At 42.5% G+C, this 19,231-nt stretch overlaps 2 protein-coding genes across 3 annotated transcripts; one reads left to right on the forward strand and one right to left on the reverse strand.

The window, feature by feature from the left end:
• Positions 1-1,024: 1,024 nt before the first annotated feature.
• Positions 1,025-4,498, reverse strand: LOC122760731. 2 transcript variants are annotated; one of them, XM_044015893.1, is made up of 3 exons: positions 4,367-4,498; positions 1,991-2,856; positions 1,025-1,945 (listed from the first exon to the last, which is right to left on the reverse strand). In XM_044015893.1, exons 2-3 carry the CDS (start codon positions 2,800-2,802, stop codon positions 1,153-1,155), a joined length of 1,605 nt encoding a protein of 534 aa, XP_043871828.1. In that variant the 5' UTR covers positions 2,803-2,856; positions 4,367-4,498; the 3' UTR covers positions 1,025-1,152. The 2 variants fall into 2 exon arrangements, with proteins under 2 accessions (XP_043871828.1, XP_043871827.1); XM_044015892.1 differs by having other exon boundaries at positions 1,025-2,856; positions 4,367-4,497.
• A 313-nt stretch (positions 4,499-4,811) lies between these two features.
• On the forward strand, positions 4,812-18,916 carry LOC122760730 (gigaxonin-like). Its single transcript, XM_044015891.1, is given in 14 exon segments — positions 4,812-5,134; positions 5,604-5,800; positions 5,950-6,064; positions 6,976-7,326; positions 7,442-7,510; positions 10,060-10,211; positions 11,020-11,141; positions 12,758-12,870; positions 16,258-16,407; positions 16,682-16,773; positions 16,775-16,795; positions 17,024-17,158; positions 17,924-18,033; positions 18,624-18,916. Coding segments are annotated over 13 exon segments (1,773 nt in total). The 5' UTR covers positions 4,812-5,134; positions 5,604-5,630; the 3' UTR covers positions 18,797-18,916.
• Positions 18,917-19,231: the final 315 nt, after the last annotated feature.

Genomic DNA, 19,231 nt, shown 5'->3' on the forward strand with positions numbered 1-19,231 from the left:
ATAATAATAATAAGAATAATCTTCGCAGTTTCAATAGGGTTCTTGCAACCAAGTTGCTCGAACCCTAATAATCTTCACAGTTTCAATAGGGTTCTTGCAACCTTGTTGCTCGAACCCTAATAATGACAATGACATGATAATAATAATGATAATGATAATAATGATAATACATTTTATTTGTAACGCACTTTATATTCCAAAAAAATCGTGCTACAGAAGCAATCAAAAGGAGTTAAAAAAAACAACAACAATCCAGAGTAACAAGAAACAGTAGTAAAAATAAAAAACAATTACAGATTAAAGGATTTAAAAAAAAAAAGGTTTTTAGACCCTTTTTAAAGCGGTCAGCCGTCTGTGGGGCCCTCAGGTGTTCCACAGTTGAGGAGCAGAAGGCTCGGTCTCCAAGTGTGCGGGTTTTAGTCCTGGGGGGGAGAAGTCTGTAACTGTTGGTGGAGCGTAGTGAGCGTGCTGAGAAGATCTTGAAGGTACTGGGGGGCGTTACCGTGGAGGGAGACTTTCTATCTCTTCATCTCCTGAGCCAACGTGACGTCACAGAGAAAACAACTTCAGCAAGAACTCACCCTGAAGCTGATTTAAAGAGTCAAACACTGTCAGGCACAGTTCAGGTATGTACGTTTGTAAACCACTCACTCTCCCACACCAAAGCCCAGAGAGAAAATCAGTGATTTTAACATCACACACACAGGAGTTGCTGATCCATCACTAAGTTCTAATGTCTGATTTTGTCACTTCAGTGTTTGAAATCCTTTGTTGAGATCGAGTCAGTGACATAAAGCGACCACACGGGGCAGCAGAGGACCAGCAGCTCCTGTGTCCCCGTCAGCTAAAATCACTGATTTTCTCTCTGGGCTTTGGTGTGGGAGAGTGAGTGGTTTACAAACTTCAGTTTCCTGTTGGAAACGTCTGTCTGACAGTGAGATAAAGACGTGGACGTGTGGCGTAGATTTAAAGTGACGCAGATGAGACGATCAGATTTTAATTCAGTCATAAGAAAACTCATAACCACACTTCCTTTGTTTTATTTAGGTTCCACTTCAGTGACACTCTTTACATTTTATTTTTTACAAAGATTAACGTAAACATGACTCATCAGAAACAGTCAGAACGCTGGAAATCTGGCACACTTTTGTTTTAACCTGTTGAGCCCACAGTGACGTGACCTCGGCCGGGGTCAGAGGTCACGGGCTCCTGCTTTGGAAGCAGATATTTGACGGCCCAGTGCAGCAAAGACTTGGACACCGTGAAGCCACTGAAGTCCTGCAGGTTCTGTCCGGTCACCTGGTACGTGTAGGAGAACGGTCTGCCGCTGCTGTGCATGCTGGGAGTTTTCCTCCACATGCTGCTCACACTGTGGCCGTTTCTGTGGCTGCCGCCGTCTTCTGAGCCTGCCTGCGTGTCAACGAGCCAAGATGGCGGCTCCACGCTGGTCTGAGCTTCAGCTGCAGCCTCACTTCTCTTCCTCTTCGCCTTTCTGTGTGTGGTCTCCTCACACGTCTCCTGGTCTGAAGCAGAAGGCTTGCCTGCAGGGGGCGACACCTCCGCGGGTTCCGGTGGACTCATGAAAGGCAACGCCAAAGAAGCAGGCGTGGAGACGGGGCCGGTGGAATGTGGTGGTTTCTGGTACGGCGGGAAGTCGCTAAAGTCTTTGCTCTGCGCTGACGTCGGCTGGGATTCCTTGGCGATGTGGACAGGAAGCCGAGCGCTGGTTGCCGTGACGGCGTGACCGGGTCTGGATTTAGCTTCAGCATTTGTTGTTGAGGCGTCTGGTGAAGCCTCAGAGGAGGAGGACGTGCACGGTGGGGGGAAAATGTCCCAGGGATTTGACAAAAGTGTGACATCGCTCTCAATCACGTGCCGCGTCACGTCGTCCACAGGAAGAGGCGGGATCTCGTCTGCACCACAGACTCTCTCTGCAGCTGCCGGTGCAGGTATTCGCCACGCTGCGACATCTACGGACAGCGGTGCGGGTTCTGGACGTGAATGTGTGCGCGTGTCCACGGTGTGCGACGACGTCCGTGGCTGCCGAGCTCCGTCCTCTGGGACGAGGAGACACTTCACGGGGACAGTGAAGCGCTCCACTCCTTTAAATCTGAGCCTGTCCACGTCCCAGCCCGTGGCGGCGAGAGTCGGCAGTGGCGCGTACGAGGAGGTGGAGGGCTGCGGGCTCACAGAGCCCCCACCTGCCACCGCCAGCCTGTCCCGCACGTCGTCCAGCACGGCCTGGACACAGTCGTGCTGCCACTCGCCGAGCAGCTCGGACAGATCAAACCCACACTGACTCCTCTGAGACTCTGGCTCCGCCTCCTCACTCAGTAGCGCCCGCCACGTCTCGCAGATCTTCAGCCGCACAGAGGACGCGGTCGTGCAGCACGGCGTGTTGTCTCTGACCGGACCGGCGGCGGTCGTGGCGAGCTCTCCCACCGAGAGGAAGAAGCGGCACCTGGTCTGCTCGGACGTCATGTGGAACCGGAGCTGGTAGTCGTGGATGCACGCAGTGGCGTTGAGGAGGCTGGCGAAACACTCGCGGTCCTCCTGCTCCTGCAGACGCTCCCAGGCCGCGGCGGTGAGGACGGCGGGGATCTGGAGGAAACCGTCCGACAGGAAGAGGAGCCCAGTGAGGCCGTCAGAGTTCTGAGCCTGAGACTGAGACATCTCACCCACACCGATGACGTGAGCCTTCAGCCGCCCGCCCCTCCCCTCCTCCTCCTGCTCCCGGCTGCTGTAGCTCAGGATCAGCTTCTCTATCCATGGAGACAACTGGTTTCGAGGAGGTCGGGGCATGTTTGAAGTCCTGAACTGTGTCTCCACTAAACCGCCACAACATCTGCACACCAGCTGCAGAGCAAATCAAGCACATCATACAAAGAGTTTATGCTTCTTTACTGTATTCACCTGTTTTGTGGGAGCATTTAAATTGGATTAAGATTTTTACAAAATCTGCTTTGTCATTATTCACTTTCTTAAATTTGAATATTTTCTACTTTCTGTCATTTTTCACCTTCTTAAATTTGAATATTTTCTACTTTCTGTCATTTTCACCTTAAATTTAAATATTTTCTACTTTCTGTCATTTTTCACCTTCTTAAATTTGAATATTTTCTACTTTCTGTCATTTTTCACCTTCTTAAATTTAAATATTTTCTACTTACTGTCATTTTTCAGCTCTTAAATGTGAATATTTTCTACTTTCTGTCATTTTTCTTATATTTGAATATTTTATTTCTGTCATTTTCAGCTTCTTAAATTTGAATATTTTCTACTTTCTAAAGTGAATATTTTCTACTTTCTGTCATTTTTCACCTTCTTAAATTTAAATATTTTCTACTTTCTGTCATTTTTCAGCTTCTTAAATGTGAATATTTTCTATTTTCTGTCATTTTCAGCTTCTTAAATGTGAATATTTTCTATTTTCTGTCATTTTTCAGCTTCTTAAATGTGAATGTTTTCTACTTTCTGTCATTTTTCACCTTCTTAAATTGAATATTTTCTACTTTCTGTCATTTTCCAGCTTCTTAAATGTGAATATTTTCTACTTTCTGTCATTTTTCAGCTTCTTAAATATGAATATTTTCTACTTTCTGTCATTTTTACCTACTTAAATGTGAATATTTTCTACTTTCTGTCATTTTACCTTCTTAAAATTTAATATTTTCTACTTTCTGTCATTTTTCAGCTTCTTAAATTTGAATATTTTCTACTTTCTGTCATTTTTCAGCTTCTTAAATTTGAATATGTTCTACTGTCTTTGCTTCATAAAACAAAATAAATCATTCAAACTGAATCATTTTGTTTGTTTGTGGACAAAACCAAGACATTAGAGAACATTTCTACATCATATTCATTTTAGTCATGAGAAATAAATAAGTTGATCAAACCTGTTAAATTAAGAGAATAAATCACATGCCATAAATGATCAGAGATATTAAATGCATAATTATTGCTGTAACTAACGATTAAATTTATGATAAAATCATTTGTCCACTATTTTCTGGGTTAAAACGGCAGAAAGAAGTGGCATTTAAGAAGCTGAAAATCACAGAAACTGGTATAAGTTATTATTAAAAAACACACACCAATTAATCGATTACCAAAATAGTTGACAATTCCAAACCAAACAACTCATGGAATAATCCAGAAAGTTGTTAACTGTAGCCTTAGACCTTACAGTTTTTGGTTGTGGTCGATGTTTACGGTGGTGAATAAAAATATCGACTCCACTATAGCGGGCAACTGCAGCGTTACTGATTTACACGTACTCAACGTAGACATTAAACTTTACACGTACTCAACGTAGACATCAAACTTTACACGTAGTTTTTAAACTAGCTTATCTTGAACTTCTTACCTTTGAATAAAGCTCAGGAAACCGAGACCATGTTGACGTTTACTCACAGTTATGGCGGCGGCAGTTTTAACTTAAAGTCAACTAGAGAAAACAACGACACGAGGAAGTTGGGGCTTCAAAATAAAAGTCGCCACATTCACTATATTATTGCATGTGCATCTCAACGAGTCGCTCACTCGCGGTAAGTCACGGCAAGGGTCTTACCGGAAGTACCGTTCGGCGGGATTCTCGTTGGCTTGCTCTCGCTCACTGTTTGATTTTTCGGGCTATATTCCGCTTTGCTTAGCCCTCGTCTCTTACATTCACTCAGAAAAGTAGAACAAGAACAAGTTTCTGTCTCACGCGAGCTTTATTTTGTGACTTTGTTCGCGCACAGGTGGCTCCTAAAAGTATTGGAACATTGTTTACAGGGGACACCGTTTCCGTGTTACCGGTGAGGCGTTCAAGACCATCTGAATTCTGTAACGTAAAAATAATAAGAGGCGTGTAAAGTTGTTGCCTTTGTTATTGCATGAGTGTTGGCGTCACTATGGTGTCTTCTGTGAATCTACTCATTTTTTGTACATTGTTTTATTTATTAATTCTGTTCATTTTATTCCCGGACGACACGGGCGTTTGTACATTCAAAACACGCGCCAGTGAACGCAGCACGAATACATGTCTTAGCTCCGTGTTACATTCACGCCTCGAGTGATTCACGTCTCTAAAGACGAGGAAACGCAGCCCGAACGTGTCAGATTTGACACTATTTGTAAAGGCAGTCTCACGGTAAGACCCCTTTAACTTGACATTTTAAATAAGCAAACAAAAAAACAGCTGCGAGTCCTTGTAAACACGGACATGTCACTCTCGCACTCCCCGTTCGTGTTTGACAGTGGTTTAGTTAAAAACGGCCTATTAATGCGAGCTCCTTCGTTTACAACTGTCTCGCTACCAGCTCGGTTTCTACGCCAGCAGCGGCACCAATTCATATTCACAAACATGTTCAGTTCAAGGTGGCTAATTCTCACCAGAACCATTGCAGGCTAGCCAAACACGTAGCTAACAAACCAGCTTTTAACTTGTCATCTATTGACGAAATACATGCTTATGTTGTCATTTGTTGAAGCGGAATTGAATTGAAGCGTTACTAACTAAAAAGTGTGTTATCTCTAGCCCAGGTTTGTTGGTGAGCAGTAGATCCTAAAAGTGACACATTTTTAAAGGGGGTTCGGTTTTCGGTGTTGTATGTGTACAGGAGGGGACGAGTGCTTTTCGGGCTGACATGCCCGATTCTGGATCCAAGTTTTCGGACCCTCAGCATTCACAGAGACTGCTCCAGGTTCTTCGCACCTTCTGGCAGGAGCAGAGTTTCCACGATGCCCTGCTGGTTGTCGATGGGGAGGAGCTTCCTGTCCAGAAAAACATCCTGGCTGCTGCGAGCCCTTACATCAGGTCAGGACATCAACCACTGACCATCAGTGATCATTTACCCTGGTATTTGAGCACATAGTTATTTGTGAAAGCGAGCATGGGTGTGTCCACTTTCTGCTGGAATGACAGAAGAGCTGCCAGAGTTTCCATTTTTGATTTCTTCCCGTCAGGACCAAGCTGAACTACAACCCTCCAAAGGAAGATGGGTCTACATACAGGATCGAGTTGCAGGGCGTCTCCATGGACACCATGAAACAAATCCTCGACTTCATCTTCAGCGGTGAAGTGAGTGTGGAGAGTTTTTGTTTGTTTTGTTTTTAGGTGCAAGGTGTGGTCAGAACAAGTTATTGTTTCCTGCCCATCATGTACCACAGGGCTCTGTGTTAGGCCCTCTATTATTTACGAATTAGATAAACTCAATCTCAGATGGAATGTGTTGGATGCTATTTTTTATTTTTTATGCAGATGTTACATAATGCTGTGTACAGGCGGCTGAAATCTGACTAAAGGCTCTGTGTGTGACACACAACAGGCTACACAACTGCATTTCAAACTTGCTCTTATAGTTGTAGTTATAGTGGTATAGCTGATAGTTCATGTGAAAACATGGCTGCCCGCAGAGATGCAAGGAAAAAAAAGAGTTCAGCCACTTTACTAAACATTCACCAATACAATCTATGTCTGCTTATGTCTATGATGCTTTAATAATGCTTTATCCAGCTGTCAGACATGTTAAACCTATAGCATTATAAGACTATTATAACATGAATGTGAAGTTTGTAAACCACTCACTCTCCCACACCAAAGCCCATAGAGAAAATCAGTGATTTTAGCTGGTAGGGACTCAGGAGCTGCTGGTCCTCTGCTGCCTCGTGTGGTCACTTTGTGTCACTGAGGTCAATCTGAACAAAGGATTTTAAAAGCTGAAACCATAAAATAAGACATTAGAACTTGGTGATGGAGGCAGCAGTGGATCAACAACTCCTGTGTACTGTGATGTTAAGATCACTTTTTCAATGGACTTTGGTGTGGGAGAGTGAGTGGTTTATAAACTGTCTCACAGTGAGTTAAAGACGTGAACATGTTCTTACGGCTGACACTTCAGAACCTCATACAACCACAGCAGAACTAACCCTTTCATCTCAACGGGACTTTCCTGTTTAAATAAAAGTTGTGTGTGCTCCCTTCACCCACAGATCACTCTGAGTGAAGACACCATCCAGGACATGGTGCAGGCGTCTGACCTGCTCCTCATGACCGACCTCAAGCTGCTGTGTTGTCAGTTCTTAGAGAGCTGCATCACTGCAGAGAACTGCCTCGGCATCCGCCTCTTCTCCCTCCACTACTGCCTGTACCACGTCCACTATGCCGCCACGGAGTTCCTGCAGACGCACTTTCGCGACGTGGCGCTCACAGAGGAGTTCAGGGAGCTTCCGCCGGAGCGGCTCTGCGAGGTGCTCGCCATGGAGAAGCTGAACGTGGGCAACGAGAAGTACGTGCTGGAGGCTGTGGTGCGGTGGTTGGCACATGACCCACAGGACCGTAAGGTGAGTGGCCATGATGAAAAATGACTGATGTAAAGTTAAAAATGTTTGTTTATTGTATGATGATTTAAAAAAGAGCTTCTTGCTCAAACATGAACGTTGTTCCATGTGTTTGCAGGTGCACCTGAAGGAAGTGATGTCAGCTGTATGGCTGCAGGGCCTGGACGCCAGCTACCTGAGAGAGCAGGTACTCCACCTGCGACATTAAACCTGTGGTAATCATCGTTGTTAAAGAAAAAATCCACCTAATGATGTTTGCTGGAAAAGCAACACGTCCACGTCTTTATCTCACTGTGAGACTGAAGTTTGTAAACCACTCACTCTGACACACCAAAAAAAATTATTTTAACATCACAGCACACAGGAGTTGTTGATCCATTGCTGCCTCGTATGGTCACTTTGTGTCACTGAGTACGGTGGCCTGGAAGTGCAAACTAGTATTACAAAACTTGAAACAAATTTATATAATGCAAAACACTTTTTGAAATCCTGAAACAGTTTGTCATGAATGTATTATTAAGAACTGGATAGAGCTCTGCCCCTTTGGCTCTGCTCATTCCTATGGAGTCGCTCACACAGCGCATATGTCGAAAAGTTCAAGTAGGTCTCGTTGCAGACTCATGATCATATTATTGAGCTCGCCAGACCATGTGACCAACATGTAATGCATTCTGGGAGTAAAGGCAAAATGCCGGTAGTCCGGCTGTTTACTTCTTTGTTTAGCTGCTGGAACAATAACAACATGTTAAAAGTAGATTTATAATTCCAGATTATTTCACTCTAATTCATGTGTTCATCACATTTATCAGAAACTTTATGAGAAGATAGTGTTCATAAAGTTACTGAAGTCAATCTGAACAAATTATTTTAGTGGCAAAATAAGATATTAGAACTTAGTGATGGATCAACAACTCCTGTGTGTGTGTGTGTGTGTGTGTGTGTGTGATGTTAAAATCACTGGTTTTCTCTATGAGGTTTGGTGTGGGAGAGTGAGTGGTTTACAAACATCTGTCTCACAGTGAGATAAAGACGTCGTAGACTTCTTCGTGAGCCTTTTGTCTAAAACTGTCCTGTGATGCCTGGGCTGGCAGCTGTTATTCAAACAACAACCACACTTAAAAAAGGTCTCTTTTTTTTTTAAATCAACAGTTGCAAGTTACCGTGGGTACAGAAAGTATTCACTCTTTGTTAATGTGCAGCCATTTGCTAAAATCATTGAAGTAGATGTTTTTCCTCATTCATGTACACACAGCACATCACTTTGACACAAAAACACTAAAAATTTATTAAAGAACAACAACTGAAATATCAAATGGTCATAAGTATTCAGAGCCTTTGCTCAGTATTGAGTAGCAGCACAGTTTTGAGCTAATACAGTCATGAGTCTTGTTGGGAATGATGCAACAAGTGTTTCACACCTGGATTTGGGGATCCTCTCCAGGTCTGTCAGGTTGATGGACAGCCATTTTCAGGTCTCTCCAGAGATGCTCAACTCAAGAGTCACGGAGTAGTTTCTAAACCACTCCTTTGTCGTTTTAGCTGTGCGCTTAGAGTCATGGTCTTGTTGAAAGGGGAAGTGTCGGCCCAGTCTGAGGTCCTGAGCACCCTGGAAAAGGTTTTCATCCAGGTAATCGCTGTACTTGGCCACATTCATCTCACCTTCAATTACATCGTCCTGTCCCTGCAGCTGACAAACACCCCCATAGCATGACGCTGCCACCACCATGTTTCACTGTTGAGATTGTATTAGGCAGGTGATGAGCAGTGTCTGGTTTTCTCCACACATTCCGCTTAGAATTAACGCCAAAAAGTTCAATCTTGGTCTCATCAGGCCAGAGAAACTTATTTCTCATAGTCTGGGAGTCCTTCATGTGTTTTTTGGCAAACTCTATGAAAGCCCGCCTTTCATGTGTCGTGCACTGAGGAGAGGTTTCTGTCGGGCCGCTCTGCCAGAACGTCCTGGTTGGTGGAGGGCTGCAGTGATGGTTGACTTTCTAGAACTTTCTCCCATCTCCTCAGTGCATCTCTGGAGCTCAGCCACAATGATCTTTGGGTTCCTCTTTACCTCTCTCACCAAGGCTCCACTCCCTCCATTGCTCAGTTTGGTCAGATGGCCAGATCTAGGAAGAGTTCTGGTTGTTCCAAACTTCTTCCATTTAAGGATTATGGAGGCCACTGTGCTCTTAGGAACCTTAAGTGCAGCAGGAATTCTGTAAAAAACCTTGGCCAGATCTGTGTCTTGCCACAATTCTGTCTCTGAGCTCCTTGGGCAGTTCCTTCAACCTCATGATTCTCATTTGCTCTGACATGCACTGTGAGCTGTAAGGTCTTATATAGACAGGTGTGTGCCTTTCCTAATCAAGTCCAATCAGTTTAATTAAACACAGCTGGACTCCAATGAAGGAGCAGAACCATCTCAAGGATGATCAGAAGAAATGGACAGCACCTGTCACAGCAAAGGGTCTAAATACTTATGGCCATGTCATGTTTCAGTTTTTGTTCTTTCTGCAAACATTTCTACAATTCTGTGTCTTTGTGTCAACATGATGTGCTGTGTGTACATGATTGAGGAAAAAAAATGATTTTAGCAAATTAACAAAGAGTGAAAAATTTAAGGTGGTCTGAATACTTTCCGTACCCACTGTATATATACAGAAATAGTTGTGTGTGAGTGAGTGGAGGAAACAGCCACTGTGGCCACTCTCACTCAGTGTGTGTTGCTTGATATCCCATCAGGCCATGGGGGAGCCACTGATGAGGGAGGTGATCAGAGATCACTGTCAGCCGGGGGGGGCGGACGGTCAGCTGCAGGGCCGAGCTCTGCTCGACGCCTTCAAACCCCGAGGATACTCTGAGTGTATCGTTCTCGCCGGAGGAGAAGATCGCAAGTGAGTCGGCCATGTTAGTTGCATAAAATATAAATATGATATGTATTTATGTAAAGAGGTGGACTCCTGTCAGAATCCTGTCGAGAAGAAACTTCGACGATACCAGCTGTCAGTCACACTGGTGTCCCGCCCATATGTGTTGTATTTTATCACCTATTTCCCTTTAACCCTTTAACACCTAAGCCTCATAAGGGCCAGGAAAGTGCTTTGTGACCATTATTCCAGAATAATTTTCAACATCTGGCAGTTATTTACGGTCTACTGCATGTGGAAATAGTGTATTAAATATTCAAAATGAAGAAAAACAAAAGGTTTTATTGAGAAAAAGAAACACTAGATTTAGTTAAATTTAAAATTTGAACAGTATAAAACACATTTGAAATAGCATTTGTTTGAGTATTTGGTTTGCCGGCTTCCTGTAACAGCGTGAGTGAAATGACTGTAATAAGCACATGTTTGCTTTGACGTGCGACTTCTCAGCTCTCAGAAACTGTTGGAATTTTTCTGATAGCACAAACCGTTGCGTAATTACGGCGACGCAAAGTGCGTTAAAGTGCTAGTGTGTTAAAGGGCTAAAGTGTGCTAAAGTGTGTTAGGGGGCTAAAATGGGCTAAATGTGAACGTCATTCCGAACATCATGGGACTCCATTGTCCGCCATGTTGGAACGGCGGTGTGACTACTTCCTGTTGCCGCTAATGACCACGAACATGACAAATTCCATCAGAATGACCTGTACTTTTAATTTTATGAAGAAAGATAAATGTGCATTTTATTTTATCGTGTTTTTTTTGTCCCATCACGCCGCAGAACCAGGAAGCCGACCGCAGTGACGCGCTGCATGTGTCCGCTGTACGACGTCAGCAGACAGAACTGGATCGAGCTGCAGCCCATGAACATCGCCCGCGTCGGTCACGGCGTGGTCGCCGCAGGTCAGTGCTGAGGATTCTTTTTAGTCGTCCGTCCTGAGGCATTCAAAGCAGAACTTCCTGGTTGGTGTCAGTGGAAAACCAGCCTTGTAAAATCACCACCCTGGAGTCCTCAGAATCTTGCGAAATCACAGGTCTTGCGAGAAAAACTAATTGCTCATGGTTTCCATGGGTCCTTGAAATCCTTGAAAGTTTGTAAATTTCTAAAAAGAGAAACTCCAAGCCCTAGAAAAAAAATGTCATGGGTCCTTGAAATCCTTGAAAGTTTGTAAATTTGTTAAAAAAGAGAAAAATTCCAAGCCCTAGAACGCGCTCCTTGAAAGTTTGTAAATTAAAAAAAAGAAAGATTCCAAGCCCTAGAACGTTTTTCCTCATGGGTCCTTGAAATCCTTGAACGTTTGTAAATTAAAAAAAGTTTCCAAGCCCTAGAACGTTTTGGGTCTTTAACCCTGGAAATTTTGTACATTTCTAAAAAGCCCTAGAAAAATGTCATGGGTCCTTGAAATCCTTGAAAGTTTGTAAATTTGTAAAAAAAAACTCCAAGCCCTATTTTTATGGGTCCTTGAAATCCTTGAAAGTTTGTAAATTTAAAAAAGAGAAAAATTCCAAGCCCTAGAACGTTTTTCCTCATGGGTCCTTGAAATCCTTGAAAGTTTGTAAATTTAAAAAAAGAAAGATTCCAAGCCCGAGAAAGCTTTTCCTCATAGGTCCTTGAAATCCTTGAAAGTTTGTAAATTAAAAATAACAAATCTTCCAAGCCCTGGAAAGTTTTCCTCGTGGGTCCTTGAAATCCTTGAAAGTTTGTAAATAAAAAAAAACAAAAAAACATTCCAAGCCCTGGAACATTTTTCCTCGTGGGTCCTTAAAATCCTTGAAAGTTTGTAAATTAAAAAAAATCCAAGCCCTGGAAAGTTTTTCCTCATGGGTCCTTGAAATCCTTGAAAGTTTGTAAATTTAAAAAAAAGAGAAAAATTCCAAGCCCTAGAACGTTTTTCCTCATGGGTCCTTGAAATCCTTGAAAGTTTGTAAAAAAAAAGAAAGATTCCAAGCCCTAGAAAGCTTTTTCTCATAGGTCCTTGAAATCCTTGAAAGTTTGTAAATTAAAAAATAACAAAACTTCCAAGCCCTGGAAAGTTTTTCCTGGGTCCTTGAAATCCTTGAAAGTTTGTAAATTTAAAAACATTCCAAGCCCTGGAACATTTTTCCTCGTGGGTCCTTAAAATCCTTGAAAGTTTGTAAATTAAAAAAAATCCAAGCCCTGGAAAGTTTTTCCTCATGGGTCCTTGAAATCCTTGAAAGTTTGTAAATTAAAAAAAAAGATAAAAATTCCAGGCCCTAGAAAGTTTTTCCTCATGGGTCCTTGAAATCCTTGAAAGTTAGTAAATAAAAAAAAAAGAAAGATTCCAAGCCCTTGAAAGCTTTTCCTCGTGGGTTCCTGAAATGCTTGAAAGTTTGTAAATAAAAAAAAATCCAAGCCCTGGAAAGTTTTTCCTTGTGGGTCCTTGAAATCCTTGAAAGTTTGTAAATAAAAAAACAACAAAAAAAACCTCCAAGCCCTGGAAAGAGATAAAGAAAAATGAACTGAGCATATGGTCAATGATCACTTCCTGTTGTGTTAGAGGGTTTCCTGTTTGTGGTGGGCGGAGCTGACGGACATCACGTGGTTATGGACAGTGGAGAGAAATATGACCCGGACTGTAACACGTGGAGCCCCATCGCCCCCATGCTTCAGGTGAGCTCTTGTCTTCATCTCCTCCTCCTCTATAAATATAGACACAGACTTTTTTCTTTTTCTTCGGAGAAGAGGTCAAACTTGTGGCTCATGGGTCAAACCGTTGATTTCATGCGACTGACCTCTGGATATCAGGTTATGATGACTTATTTCTGTATGTTTTTTTTCTCACTTTTATTATTTATTTAAACTCACTAATCACAATTTTCTTATTCCAAATATAAAGAGAAATACTCATACCTGCTTGAGTCATCTATGGGGTTTGGTGTGGGAGAGTGAGTGGTAACTACAGTTTCATTTTTCCCTGCTGCTGAGAGCAGAGTCAGCTTAAGTCTATGATATCGTCTTTCTCTCACTGTGAGATGTCTGTAAACCACTCACTCTCCCACACTAAAAACCCCATAGAGAAAACCAGTGATTTTAACATCACAGACACAGGAGTTGTTGATCCACTGCTGCCTACATCATTATGTTCGAATGTTTTTTTTTGTCACTTCGGCTTCTTAAGTCCTATGTTCAGATTGACCTCAGTGACACAAAGTGACCACACGAGGCAGCAGTAGACCAGCAGCTCCTGTTTTCTCTATGGGGTTTGGTGTGGGACAGTGAATGGTTTACAAATTTCAGTTTCCTGTTGGAAAAGTCTGTCTAACAGTGAAGATGTCTTGTCATTGTAGTTTTACAATGAAAGGAACAGGACCAGCATTTATGCATAATTTAAAATCTATAAAAACATTTATTCTTTGCGTCGTGAACACATCTGTAGAATTATAATAATTGTATTTACAGTTAACATTTAAGTTTCAATTTGGATCATCCCTACCAGAGCTGGGCAATAATTCAATGAGTTATTAAGTAATAAATTAGTTTTCTCTGAAAGTGGAACAGCAGTCTCGGTGAGACACAGCACGTTTGAAATGTCTCTGTTTTCTGTCCGTAAATACGTTTCTTTAAAAGTCACAGTTAACTTTGTCTTTTCTCTCTCACTTGCGAACAGAACTCAGTTTTCAGTTATTGACATCGTCCAAATTGCTGTAAAACATTAAAAGTTGTGAATTTCTCTGTGAGATGAATAAAGTATCTACAGTGCCTTGTGAAAGTATCGGCCCCCTTGAACTTTTCAACCTTTTGCCACATTTGAGGCTTCAAACATAAAGTTATTAAATTGAAATTTTTTGTCAAGAATCAACAACAAGTGGGACAAAATCGTGAAGTGGAACGAAACTCATCGGATAATTTATACTTTTTTAACACATAAAAAACTGAAAAGTGGGGCGTGCATTATTATTCGGCCTCACAGTGAGGATCTCTGAATGATCCAATGTTGTCCTTAATGACTGATGATGATAAATAGAATCCACCTGTGTGTAATCACGTCTCATAAATAAATATATATAAATGCACCTGCTCTGTGATAGTCTCAGGATTCTGTTTAAAGCGCAGAGAGCATCATGAAGACCAAGGAACACACCAGGCAGGTCCGAGATACTGTTGTGGAGAAGTTTAAAGCTGGATTTGGATACAAAAAGATTTCCCAAGCTTTAAACATTGCAAGGAGCACTGTGCAAGCAATCATATTGAAATGGAAGGCGTATCAGACCACTGCAAATCTACCAAGACCCGGCCGTCCCTCCAAACTTTCATCCTGAACAAGGAGAAGACTGATCAGAGATGCAGCCAAGAGGCCCATGATCTCTCTGGATGAACTGCAGAGATCTACAGCTGAGGTGGGAGAGTCTGTCCATAGGACAACAATCAGTCGTACACTGCACAAATCTGGCCTTTATGGAAGAGTGGCAAGAAGAAAGCCATTTCTCAAAGAAATTCATAAAAAGTCTCGTTTAATGTTTGCCACAAGCCACCTGGGAGACACACCAAACATGTGGAAGAAGGTGCTCTGGTCAGATGCCACAATGCAAAACGGCATAAAAAAGCGAAAAAGCAACACAGCTCATCACCCTGAACAAACCATCCCCACTGTCAAACATGGTGGCGGCAGCATCATGGTTTGGGCCTGCTTTTCTTCAGCAGGGACAGGGAAGATGGTTAAAATTGATGGGAAGATGGATGGAGCCAAATACAGGACCATTCTGGAAGAAAACCTGTTGGAGTCTGCAAAAGACCTGAGACTGGGACGGAGATTTAACTTCCAACAGGACAATGATCCTAAACATAAGGCCAAATCTACAATGGAATGGTTCACAAATAAACGTATCCAGGTGGTAGAATGGCCCGGTCAAAGTCCAGACCTGAATCCAATCGAGAATCTGTGGAAAGACCTAAAGACTGCTGTTCACAAACGCTCTCCATCCAACCTCACTGAGCTCGAGCTGTTTTGCAAGGAAAAATGGGCAAGAATTCCAGTCTCTCGATGTGCAAAACTGATAGAGACATATCCCAAGCCACTTGCAGCTGTAATTGCAGCAAAAGGTGGCGCTACAAAGTATTAACGCAAGGGGGCCGAATAATATTGCACGCCCCACCTTTCAGTTTTTTATTTGTTAAAAAAGTATAAATTATCCAATAAATTGGGTTCAACTTCACGATTGTGTCCCACTTGTTGTTGTTTCTTGACAAAATTTTTTAATTTTATATCTTTATGTTTGAAGCCTCAAATGTGGCAAAAGGTTGAAAAGGGGGCCGGATACTTTCACAAGGCACTGTATCTATCTATCTACAAACCTTGTTTTAAAAAAGCTCTGCTGCAGCCATGTTTACAGTGTTGCCTTGGTATTTGACTGAACGATTATTTTAATAATCGATTAATCTGATGATTATTTTCTCAATTAATCACTTGGTCCATAAAATATCAGAAAACCTAAAAAAAGTTGATCAGTGTTTGTCAAACCTCGAAATGATGATGTTCTCAAATGTCTTGTGTTGTCCACAAACCAAAATGATTGACTTTTAATGATTTCTTTGTTATCCAGAGCAAAGAAATAAAGAAAATATTCACATTTTAGAAGCTTAAACAATCAGAAATCTTGTTTTAATCATGAAAAAAGCTTCAAACCGATTAACCGATTATCAAAATAGTTGTCGATTAATTTAGTAATCGATTAATAATCGACTAATCGTTTCAGCTCTAATCGCCACTAGATGTCAGCAGAGCTGCAGCGACACTTACTGCCCGAGGTGAAGATTTGAAACAAAGTACCAGTCATTTCACAGCAAACTATGGCTCACTTTATATGAGGTCAGAGAGGCTTAATTTGTCCCGCAGGGAGATTTCTGTTAGAATATGAATAACATGGAATATTCCACTTGCACAAATACGCATAAAAAAGGAAGGAATATATTCAAATGTAGACAGGAATCCATATTGTCAGTAAACTAATGTATTTAATAATGGTTGTTTACATTTCACGTGCGTGCTGTGGCGCTCAGGCTCGTCAGAACATGGGCGTGGTGGAGCTGGACGGTCTCATCTACGTTCTCGGGGGAGAGAGCGACCACATGGAGCTGACCACTGTGGAAGTGTTCGACCCTCACTGCAATATGTGGAAGACGCAGACGAGTATGACCATGATCCGCAAGGTGACCTCACACACACACACACACTATGTCACACACATAGAGAACACAGAAAATACGGATTTTAGCCACTGCACAGAGGACTCGGCTCATAAAGGCTACGTTAGTCTACGACGTCTTAAAGAATACATTCACGTCTTTATCTTCACTGTGAGACAGACTTTTCCAACAGGCGCCTGAAGTTTGTAAACCACTCACTCTCCTACACCAAACCTCAGAGAAAGGAATGGAAGTGAAAGGAGCTGAGTCTGTCCTCGTGTGTCTCCTCCTCTGTCAGGTCGGCTGCTACGCCTCTATGAACAAGAAGATCTACGCCATCGGTGGAGGCTCCTACGGGAAACTCTTTGACTCTGTTGAATGCTTTGACCCCGTGTCCACTGAAGGAGAGAAGGTACACGATCGTCTGAGTCATGTTATCGTCTGAGTCACGTTATCGTCTGAGTCATGTTATGTTATCGTCTGATGTCATGTTATCGTCTGAGTCACCATTTTGTGAGACCTACACTTAAACAAAAGGCATCTGATAAACCCTGCCCCCTATTGTCAGCCCTCTGGCCAGACATCACATGGTCTCATATTTGATAACGTGTTTTTTTTTTATTTTACTTTCCATGGTCAGGTTTGGTTCAGTGGCGTGTGGCGTCGGCAAGGAGCTCTACGTGTTTGGTGGCGTCAGAAGCCAAGAGTCGGAAAACCCCGAGCAGCGACAGATGATGACGTGCAAATCTGAGTTTTACCTCGACGACATGAGAAGGTCCGTTTGAAACTACTGCATCTGACAGATGTTTTAAAAGTGTAAAACTGTACGAGGCAGCGGCACAGTCAGTGTTGACTGCACTATAAGCGCCCCAGGTTGCTGAGAACCAGCCTGACGTGTAGGCATAGGTTGGTGAAAAGCATGGCTTCAGTGGGAGTCTCGACAGATCGGCTTATATGTTAAGAACATGTTCACGTCTTTATCTCACTGTGAGACAGACTTGTCCAACTTTGTAAACCACTCACTCACCCACACCAAAATCCATAGAGAAAATCAGTGATTTTAGCATCACACACACAAAGGAGTTGTTGATCCACTGCTGCCTCCATCACTAAGTTCAAATGTCTTATTTTGTCAATTTGGCTTTTGAAATATTTAATTTAGACTTAACTCAGTGACACAAAGTGACCACATGAGGCAGCAGAGGACCAGCAGCTAAAATCACTGATTTTCTCTATGAGGTTTGGTGTGGGAGAGAGTGGTTTACAAACTTCAGGCGCCTGTTGGAAAAGTCTGTCTCACAGTGAGATAAAGATGTGGACGTGTTAAGATAAATCGTAGACTTAAACTGACTTGGAGTTTATTAGTAGAGTCTTTTGTGATGTAGTTGTTGAAAATCTCTTTTCAAGTAAAACTGATGAAAGTACAGATCATTATACAGGACATGAGTGAAGAAGATTTCAAACAATTTGTTAAAAATGAGAAATGTGCTTTGTTTGTTTATTTATTTATTTATTTCCTGTGTGGGCGTGGCGAGTTCAGGTGGATGTTCCTCGATGACCAGAGCTTGTGTATCCAGACCAGCTCATCCTTCGTATATGGTGCTGTGCCCATCGGTGCTGCCATCTATGTCGTTGGAGACCTGGACACAGGTCAGTAAAACAAAATGTCCTCACTCTCTGGAAATGTTCTCACTTCCTATAAATGTCCTCACCTTATGAAAATGTCCTCACTTCTTAAAAATGTCCTCACTCTCTGGAAATTTCCTCACTTCCTATAAATGTCCTCACCTTATGAAAATGTCCTCACTCTCTGGAAACGTCTTCAATTCCTAAAAATATCCTCACTTCCTAAAAACATCCATACTTCATGACAATGTCCACACTTTCTAAAAATGTCCACACTTTATGACAATGTCCACACTTTATGACAATGTCCACACTTTCTAAAAACATCCTCACTTTCTAAAACGTCCAGACTTTCTAAAAACGTCCACACTTTCTAAAAATGTCCACACTTTATGACAATGTCCACACTTTCTAAAAATGTCCACACTTTCTAAAAATGTCCACACTTTCTAGAAACATCCTCGCTTTCTAAAAACGTCCTCGCTTCCTAAAAACGTCCTCGCTTCCTAAAACCGTCCACACTTTAATACAATGTCCTCACTTTGTGGAAACGTCCTCACTTCCAATAGAAAAGTGCTGACATGACAGTTTCTCCTCCTCTGTTGTTGGTGCAGGCGCGAGCTTCGACTACATCCGTGAGTTCCGCCGCAGCACGGGGACTTGGCACCGCACCAGACCCATGCTAACCAGCGACCTCTCCAAAACGGGCTGCGCCGCCCTGCGCATCGCCAACTGTCGGCTGTTCCGCCTGCAGCTGAGCCAGGGAATGTTCCGGATCAGAGTGTGACGCTACCACTCCCTCTGCATGTGTGCAATTAGATTTGTGTCACTGTTTTGAAAACGGCACGTTTTTAAGAAGCAAACAACACAAAAATGAAACACACGATCAAAAATACACAAATGGCAAAAAAAAAAAAAATCATTAAATTGCTCAAAAATATTCTATTTTATTTGTTTGAAAACACTTTCTGTTTGCAATGATCAGAATTTTGTTTGCTCCGACTCTTTTGTGTTTGCGCTCCCACACTTGTTCTTTGTGTTTTTGTTTGATTCTGACTGTGGGCGGGGCTTAGGAAGCTGCCTGCTGATTGGCTCTATTGGCATATTTTATTTGCTGGTTGTGTGTTTTTGATCGTGTTGTTTGCCGTTTGGACTCAGATCTAACTCTGTAAACTGGCACGTCTCCTTCATGCTGCTCGTCTTTTGCACACCGTCCTCGCTC

The sequence above is a fragment of the Solea senegalensis genome, unplaced genomic scaffold (assembly GCF_019176455.1).
Source record: "Solea senegalensis isolate Sse05_10M unplaced genomic scaffold, IFAPA_SoseM_1 scf7180000013991, whole genome shotgun sequence".
Classification (NCBI taxonomy): Eukaryota; Metazoa; Chordata; class Actinopteri; order Pleuronectiformes; family Soleidae; genus Solea; species Solea senegalensis.

Excerpts from the sequence above, each read along its gene's own strand:
- LOC122760731 (XM_044015892.1), bottom strand. The coding sequence starts at position 2,802 with ATGCCCCGACCTCCTCGAAACCAGTTGTCTCCATGGATAGAGAAGCTG.